This window comes from Zonotrichia albicollis, chromosome 36 (assembly GCF_047830755.1).
Source record: "Zonotrichia albicollis isolate bZonAlb1 chromosome 36, bZonAlb1.hap1, whole genome shotgun sequence".
Taxonomy (NCBI): Eukaryota; Metazoa; Chordata; class Aves; order Passeriformes; family Passerellidae; genus Zonotrichia; species Zonotrichia albicollis.
This window is the reverse complement of record NC_133854.1, coordinates 2,425,899-2,435,012: the sequence shown is the minus strand read 5'-3', so window position 1 is coordinate 2,435,012 and position 9,114 is coordinate 2,425,899. Positions and strand designations below refer to the sequence as shown.

The following is a 9,114-nucleotide window of genomic DNA, read 5'->3' as shown; positions in this document are numbered from 1 at the left end:
ATCAGTGATGGCTCAGCAGGGAGCTCCCAGAGCACTGGAGGTGCCAGTGTGAGCCCCTCCCCAAGCAGGGCTGGAAGGAGGAGCTGGGGACCTCCAGGCCTGTCAGCCTGACCTGGGTGCCCAGCAAGGTTATGGAACAGATCACCCTGAGTTGCCATCACAGGGCACCCACAGGATGGCCGAGGGATCAGAGCCAGCCAGCGTGGATTTCAATGTCTGCACTGATGATCTGCATGAGGGGACTGAGTCCAGCATCAACAAATTTGCAGATGACACCAAGCTGGGTGTGAGTGTGGATCTGCAGGAGGTAGGAGGGCTCTGCAGAGGGCTCTGGACAGGCTGGATCCAGGGACTAAATCCAACAAGGTGAGGTTAAACAAGACCAAGAGCTGGGTCCTGCACTTTGGCCACAACAACCCCTGCAGCTCTACTGGGGACAGAGTGGCTGGAGAGCAGCCAGGCAGAAAGGGACCTGCAGGGACTGATGGACAGCAGGCTGGACATGAGCCAGCAGTGTGCCCAGGTGGGCAAGGAGGCCAATGGCTCCTGGTCTGGATCAGCAATGGTGTGGCCAGCAGGACCAGGGCAGGGATTCTTCCCCTGAGCTCAGCACTGGTTGGGCAGTACCTTAAATGCTGTGTCCAGTTCTGGGCCCTAATTTAGGAAGGACATGGAGGGGCTGGAGCGTGTCCAGAGAATGGCAACAAGGCTGGCGAGGGTTCTGGAACACAAGTCCTGTGTGGAGTGGCTGAGGGAGCTGGGGTTGTTTATCCTGGAGAAGAGGAGGCCCAGGGGAGACAAGGTGGTGTCAGGGCAAAGGTTAGACTTGATGATTTCCAAGGTCTTCTCCAACCTGGATGATTCTGGGATTCTCTGAAACCACCCTTGGAGCAGTTGCATGATGAGTTCTGGGCCTCCTCTTCAGAAGCTCCAGCAGCCCAGGTCCCTCAGCTTTTCCTGCCAGCGCCAAAGCCCATCCTGTCAGTCCTGCTGAGCCTCTGCAGCTCCTCCTCACTGCCCAGAACAGGGAGCCCCAGAGCCAGACACAGCAGCCCAGATGTGCCTCCCTGGCCTGGGGTGCCTCTGGCAAGGGAGCAGCACCAGGCACTGCAGGAGCCTGCAGACAATCCCTGCAGCACTTATAGGATGATCCTGCTTCCCAAGGGACGCTTCCATGGTGCCAAGTCAGGAACTGCAATGGGTAGTGGGGCCAGAGAGGAAAGGGCAAACAGGGATGTGCTGTTTGCAGTGGAGGGAGCAGGGTTGGGCAATAGGAAGAAATCTGGATCAGGAAAGAGAAGAGAAAGCAAAGGTGAAGGTAAGAAAATCCTCAGGGCAATTTGGGGGTGGCTGCCAGGCAGCCCTGGCTCTGAGCAACAGCGTCTGCAGTGGCACAGGATACTCCCAGCTGATGGGAACAAATTTCTGGCTGACTGCAGAGGCCAGGACAAAGCTGAGTGGTTTCCATGGTGTCTCCCAGCCCTTGCTGGCCCCAGGGGCTGATGGCATTTGTGCTCCCTCAGGTTCATGTCCCCACACCAACAGCATGGGGGTGCTCTCCCTGCTTTGTGCAATGCAAACAGGGGCTGCTGAGCCAGTGCTGCTGTGTCTGTGCCTGCAAGGATGGGGCACCTGTGTGAGCTGGGGGAGAGGCCAGGGCTGCAGAGGGGGGATGTTGTTGGCAGCTCCATGAGGACGCTCTGGGACGCTGCCCTGGGCTGTCCAGCGCACTGGGGATGGATCAGCCCCTGCTCTGCTGATCCTTCCCGTCTCCCCCAGGGCCCTTGCAGAGCCCCAGCCATTCTGTTTGCCCCCAGCCTGCCCACGGCCAGCCTGGGGCTGCTCACGGGGCTTTTCTGTGCTGAGCATTGGCCTGAGTGTGTTCTTGAGAGAGCCTGGGCAAGGAGCCTGGAGCCCCCAGGCCATGGGCTGAGGCGTCAGTGCTGCCCCAGCAGTGCCCATGGCCTGTCCCTGCTGCAGCCCCGGCACTGCCACCCCCAGGGCTGTGCTCGGCCCCGAGAGCACTCAGGCCCTGCAGCAACACCAGGGCCACCAGGGCAGCGGGTCAGGGCCACGGCAGCAGCACTGGCAACACCAAGTGCTGCTGCTGCTGGGCACAGCTGTAGGGCCAGCACTGATCTGCCCTAGCTCTGCACACAGACATTGCTGCTGCAGCTCCAGAGAAGGCAACAAAAGGGCACCTCTGCAGAGAACTTTGCTGAGACATCCTTTAGTTCCTTTAAAGCCACCAAGATTGCAGCCACTCATTGACACAATCTGTGGCCAAACAGAAGATGGAGAGAAACAAAATGAAAAATGGCACAAACAATGACATTTCTTTGCGGATAACATGAAAAAAGTAAAGGAAATTAAAAGAAGTTTCAAAATGAAACCAATGAGATGTGTCAAAGGTTACTTTTATTACAAATGATTGAATTTAACTGGCCAGTAGTTTAATCTTTCTGATACCATCCAATCATCAGTCTTCTCACTGCAGCCTTGAGCTCCTGGTTCCTCAAGCTGTAGATGAGTGGGTTCAGGGCTGGAGGCACCACCGAGTACAGAACTGACAGGGCCAGATCCAGGGATGGGGAGGAGATGGAGGGGGGCTTCAGGTAGGCGAACAATGCGGTGCTTACAAAGAGGGAGATGACAGCCAGGTGAGGGAGGCAGGTGGAAAAGGCTTTGTGCTGTCCCTGCTCAGAGGGGATCCTCAGCACAGCCCTGAAGATCTGCACATAGGAAAAAACAATGAACACAGAACAACCAAACACCAAAAAGGCACTAACACCGAGAAGCCCCAGTTCCCTGAGGTGGGATGTGGAGCAGGAGAGCTTGAGGATCTGTGGGATTTCACAGAAGAACTGGCCCAGTTCATTGCCATGGCACAGGGGCAGGGAAAATGTATTGGCTGTGTGCAGCACTGAATAGAGAAGACCACTGGCCCAGGCAGCTGCTGCCATGTGGGCACAAGCTCGCCTGCCCAGGAGGGTCCCATAGTGCAAGGGTTTGCAGATGGACACGTAGCGGTCATAGCACATGATGGTCAGGAGAGAAAGTTCTGCTCCCATGAAGAAGATAAGCAGAAATACTTGGGTAGCACATCCAGTGTAGGAGATGTTCCTGGTGTCCCAGAGGGAATTGTGCATGGCTTTGGGGACAGTGGTGCAGATGAAGCCCAGGTCGCTGAGGGCCAGGTTGAGCAGGAAGAAGAACATGGGCGTGTGCAGATGGTGGCTGCAGGCTATGGTGCTGATGATGAGGCCGTTGGCCAGGAGGGCAGCCAGGGAGATGCCCAGCAAGAGGCAGAAGTGCAGGAGCTGCAGCTGCCGCGTGTCTGCCAGTGCCAGCAGGAGGAAGTGGCTGATGGAGCTGCTGTTGGATATTTGCGCTGCCTTGACATGGGGATGTGTGAAAAAACTAATCATGGAATAGTTGGGTTTGGAGAGGACTTTAAATATCCCAGCACAGCCTGGAGGCACTTTCCCTCCCCTGCCTGCCCAGGGCTCTGCTGCTTGGAGCTGTCCCTGCCAGCAGCTGCTTCCCTGTGCCCAGGGCTGGGCCCTGCCACTGCTGCCAGAGCCCAGCCCAGTCCTGGGGGCTCAGCTCTGCCCTGCAGACCCCTTCCAGCTCTGGCACTGCCCAGGGGCAGCTCTGGCTCTGCAAGCTCTGATGGCAACGTCAGAGCAACTCTGAGGGGGCTGGAAAAGCAGCATTGATTCTGCCTGTGAGGGGCCCTGTGCTGATTTCTGTCACTGCCTGATTTGTTTAGACCAGAGATAATGTTTTTTTTTTTTTTTTATTTGCCTCAAGATGAACTAAAATGAATATCTATGGTCAATTTCCCATTCAGGTAACCCAAAATAATAGATTAAAAAAGCAGGACTTCCCCTTTCCTGCTGCCCCTGCCTTGCTATGCTCACTGTATAATCTACTTGGAAATGTTCTGCAGTTAAATGCCGGGATGGGAGCAGTCCTGGAAAACGCAGCATCATCACCGCACAAGGAGAACACTTCCAAGCCTTACCAGCTGTCTCCTCCCACCCAGACCTTGTTCCCCAGCACTGGGAGCAGCTGCCAGGGCTGGCTGACACCTGTCTCTGGCAGGCAGCAGAGTCCCTGCCCCAGCACAGCGCCCTGGGCTGCAGGACCCTGCTCTGCAGGACAGCCCTGGGCACCCCTGGCTGCTCTGCACAAGAGACAATCAGAGAATGTACTCACAGAGTCTGCAGGCATTGGGATGTTCCAGCTTTAGGAGATCACTCCAGGAGCTGCAGCTGCATTGTCCCGCAGCCAGAGGTTCCTGTGCCAAGGGCTGGCAGAGATTCTGCCCCAGGCACTTCTCAGCACCTTCCCAGCCCTGAATGATTGAAGCTCTCGGCGCCTCTGTGCTGTACCCAGGGTGGCTGCAGGCAGTGCCCCAGCCCTGCTGGGCTGGCAGATGTGCTGCTCATCAACAGAAATGTGCTTTTGAAGCTCTTCTTGCTTACCAGGAGCTGCCTCTGTGCCAGGAGCCCAGCCCAGCTCAGCAGCACAGACACAGCACAAGGACTTTAATGAGCCTCTGGGGCTTTGTGCTCAGGTCCTGAACATCAGTTCCTGAGAGGGAGCTGAAGAAACCTCTCCAGAACTCCAAGTCAGAATCCAACTCCAAAGTTTCTTGGACTTTTAATGGGTCCCACTGAGGGACACAACTGAGAAAGTGTCCCCAGGCCCCAGGCAGAGCAGAGAACTGGAGGCAGTGATGACAGGAGGGGACAAAGAGAAGCCAAGTCTTGGTGCCCTGGGGCACAGCAGCAGGGTCTGTGCCACCAAGGGCTGGGAGGAGACACCTTGTCCTGAGGCCCTGGGGGCCTCCTGGCACAGCCCCAGCCAGGCTGGGCACTGTCAGCCCCTTGTCCTGCCCTCAGCATCCCCCCCTAGCCCACATTCCAGTGGCCTCAAGGATCTGCCGGCAGGAGTCCCTGGGGAGCCTTGCTCAGGAATGGCCCTGGGGGCTCCTTAATGCTCCCTGCAGGGACTGCAGGTTTTTCAGAGGACTTTGGGTTTGGCTTTTGCCTTGGAGTCTCTGAGAGGTTTGTGCAATCATGGCCTCCAATTATCTGCTGTAATTAGTCCCTGGAGAGGCTTTGTCAGTAACAACACTCACTCGGGCTCATTAATACTTTAGGGTACTTCAGTTTTTTAAACTACTTGGTGTTTCCCTTTTGATACAGACTCTGTGAAAAAAATGGTACAGTTCCAGCCTCCAATATCTTCTTTCATTGTCCCTTGAGAGCCTTTATCTGTTATGACACTTAGTGGGCCATTTATGCTTCAGGGTACTTCAGTTATTTTAAGGTACTTGGTATTTCCATTTTGATACAGACTCTGTCAGAACTTTGTACAATCATGGCCCCAATTATCTGCTTTAACGAGTCCCTTGAGAGCTGTGTACTGACACTCAGTGGAGCTCATTAATACTTTGAGATACTCAAGGTTTTTAAGGTACTTTGGATTTTCCTTTCCACACTGAGTGTCCAAGAGGTTTTTGTGCCATCCTGGCCTATAATTCTCTCCTCCTATAAGTCCATGTGTAGGGAATGGACCTCAGTGGGACCCATTCATGCCTTGAGACACTTTGGAGTTTGCTCCTGACTTTGACTCCTGGAAAGGTTTGTGCAATCTCTTCTCAGGCCCTGAGGTTCCAGGGCTCAGCTCCAAATGCACTACAGGACCCATTAGGATCAAGTAAGTCCTGACAAACCATGGCTCTGCCTTGATTTCCCTCTTGTCTGGAGCAGTTCATCAGGAAGTTTTTTGTAGTATTTTTTTTGAGATTTCTTTGCAAATGTTTTAATTGGTGTGGTGGGTTCAGTGTAGGCTAATTACCGGTGCATTCACTAGAATATACTTACTCAGTATCTGCTGTGAGAAAGGATTCGGAGGAAGCAAAGTAGGCTCAAATCTTTTAAAGGGTATGAAGAAAAATTCATAATAGTAACTAAAAGAAAGAGTATTTAAAGGGGGTAAAGCAATGTTAATACCAGCAATTAAAAGAACAATAGGAATCAGAATCAGAAAACTTTGAGAACACTTCTCCTCTCCCTACAACCTTTTCTTTCTTATTGACAATATAAGGAGACAAAACCTAAAATTTCCAGTCAGTTTACCACATCTAGAATAGTTTTCTTCATTTCCTTTAGGGAGAGGAGTCTCTCTTTCATGCTATGGAGACTTCTCCATAAGAAAACTGTTCTCTCATGGCTCTCAATTTCCATGAATACCAGCCATCCAGAAAATCTGCAATTGTGAAGTCCCTCCCATTTTTTCACATCTTTTCCCCCAGCTGTGTTTATGGGCCATGTCAACTTATGGGGTGTTTGTTTAAAGATGAACTGTTTAAGAGCAAGGTTCTCTTCATTATTTCTGAAATCATCTTCATCTCTGGGAACAGAGATCTTCCTCTGTCCCTGAGGGCACAGGGTCTCATCACTCTACTCTCTTTCCTTGTTCAAACTTCTCATGGGATCACAGCTACTTCAGCATTTGCTTACATTAGCATGGAGGCCTTTCACATCAAGGACCCACAGCCAGGTATTAATAGACTTTGACTCCATGATTCACACAAGGCTGACAACAATCTTTATTAAGAAACCCATACTTTTATAGTCTAGTTTGCTACAGGTGGTCCTAATTGGTCCTCCAATCCAAATACCATCACCATTGGCTATTTAAGAAACCACCCATTGGTAAATCTCCATAACACATTCCACACGTTTACAATACTAGGTTCAGCTAGTGAAGATAAGAATTTTTTCTCATTCTTCTCTCTGATCTTCTTACAGACTTTCCCACCATGATGCCTGGGAAAGTTGTTTCTCTCTGTAGCCAGAGAGCTGCTGCCACAGAGGCAATTCTGAACAAGTCATCTCCCTGTACTTTTCAATGCATTATAGGGAAAAAGGCAGTCTGATGTATCAATTACATCCTTCTCCATAGCTTTACAAGAGGATTTCAGCCCCAAGATCAAGGCATCTCCTCATCCCCATCTGGGACTCAACTTCCTCTTCACTGACCTTGGTGTGTTCATGTTGATCCTCTATGAGCCTAAACTTTGTCCTTTTCTCTCACTCGAGGGAGGATGGAAGCACTGAAAGAGTGCATATCTCACCCGGGGCCTGCAGATGGTTCCGTGACCCCAGCCGGGCTCGGTGCTTGGGCCGGAGCTTTTTTACGATGGAGGTTTCTGCAGCAGCTGCACTGGGGCTGTGTCAGGATGGGCCGTGCTGGGACAGGGCCAGGATCTCAGCAGCCAGGCCAGAACACAGCAGCAGCATGGCCGGGGGCTGATGGCATCTCCTCCCCCTGCCCAGGGCTTGCGGCTGAACCCCAACAGTGGCACAATCTTGGCCAAGCCGGCCGGGCCCAGGGCTGCTCCTGCGGCCCGGTGGATCCTGGCTGGGTTCGGGCTGGCAGCGGGGCAGGGCTCAGCAGTGCCCAGATGGTCACAACTGCAGCCATGGCCTGGCCCGGCCTCGGCCCCACAGCCTCCCCTGCCCTGCCTGGCAGCCGATAGCGCCTGCCGGGGTCCCTGAGAAGGGGCCCGGCTCCACGGCAGGAGCCGCCCAGCCTGGCCTGGCTGAGATGGGGGCTGGGTTAGCCTTGTTAACCTCTTTGCCAGCCAGAAGGGAAAGAGACCCTCCCAGGCTTTCTCATCTTTAACATGTGTCTTCACAGAGGCGTGCAAAGTTTCCTTAGTGGTTGAACAGATGATCAGTTCTCAAAGCTAATTACTGATTGATTTTTTTGCAAGACACAGAGGAAGCTGCTTGCAGCTTCTCTTAGGACATCACTTCCATGATGCAAAACCACCACAACAGCACAGAGCACAGAGCTCCTTTGTCCATATGTAGTGGTCATATGCCCAAGACCTCAAAATCCCTTATTAAATGATCTCTCTGCCCTCTCCAAGGTGTTTCCAAATAAAAACATTCAGCTCATAGTCTAAGAAAATCACCAGAGGACAGAGCCAGCCTGATCTGTTTGTCCTGGGTTTTTTGTCTAGGAGCAATCCTTGGATATACAGAACTTGGGAGGCCAAATTCTAATTTTGGCCATGGTCCCTGGACAAGAATGCCAGTTCTTTTCCATACAAATGAAAGAAGAGAGCCCCGGTGTTTCAGGGGCAGATAAGAGGTGACCACCAGAGGCCAAGGCCAGCCAGAGTAAGCAGTTTTTACTGAGAGATACCCTTGCATAGAGGAAAATTTTTTGCAAAAGTACCTATTTTGGCAATGGGTATCTGAAAAGTCAGACGATTCTTTTCCATAGCAAGGAAAGCACAGAGCCCCAGTACTCCCAGCTGATGAGAGGCCGCCCATGACATTCCCACATCAGCCAGACCTGTCAGGTGGCCCCTGGGAGGCCAAGCCAGCCAGAGCTGTTCCATGTTCCCTCGGTTCCATGGGGTCCCACAGTGTCCCAGTGTTCCTTTGCTTCCATGAGACCCTGAGGTGTCCCAATGCCCCCTTGGTGACAGGAGGCCCTGAAGGGTCACAATGGTCTCCATGGTTCCATCAGGCCCCACAGAGTCATAATAGTCTCTGGGTTCCATGAAGCCCCACTGTGTCACCATGGCCCCATGGTTCCATGGGCTCCAGTGGTGCCACAATGATCCCCTTGGTTCCATGAGGCCCCACAGTGTCCCAGTGATCTCCATGGGAAGGAAAGAACACAGCTTCAGTGTGGCAGGGGCAGCCACCAGAGGCCAAGGCCAGCCAGACTTGATGGTACTGGCAGATTTTGTCTGGGAGCACTCCTTAGATATAGAGAACTTTAGAGGTGGAATCCCAGTTTCAGACATGGACACCCAGAGGAGAAGGACAGTTCTTCTCCATAGGAAGGAAAGCACGGAACACTTGTGTTTGAAAGGCAGATAAAAGGCAGCCATCAGAGGCCTAGGCTAGCCAGACTTTCTATCCTGGTAGCTTTTGTCTGAAAGCAAGCCTTGGATATAGAGTATTTTGGGAGGTGGAACCCCAATTTTGGCCATTTTTGTGTAGATAAGAAGGACGGTTCTTCTCCAAAGGAAGGAAAGCAGCAAGCCCAAGTGTTTAAAAGGCAGATGAGGAG

General features: G+C 52.6%; 1 protein-coding gene across 1 annotated transcript; it reads right to left on the bottom strand.

Annotated features, from left to right (window-relative positions):
* Positions 1-2,453: 2,453 nt before the first annotated feature.
* On the bottom strand, positions 2,454-3,428 carry LOC141726546 (olfactory receptor 14A16-like). Its single transcript, XM_074531471.1, has one exon. It carries the CDS (start codon positions 3,426-3,428, stop codon positions 2,454-2,456), a length of 975 nt encoding a protein of 324 aa, XP_074387572.1.
* Positions 3,429-9,114: the final 5,686 nt, after the last annotated feature.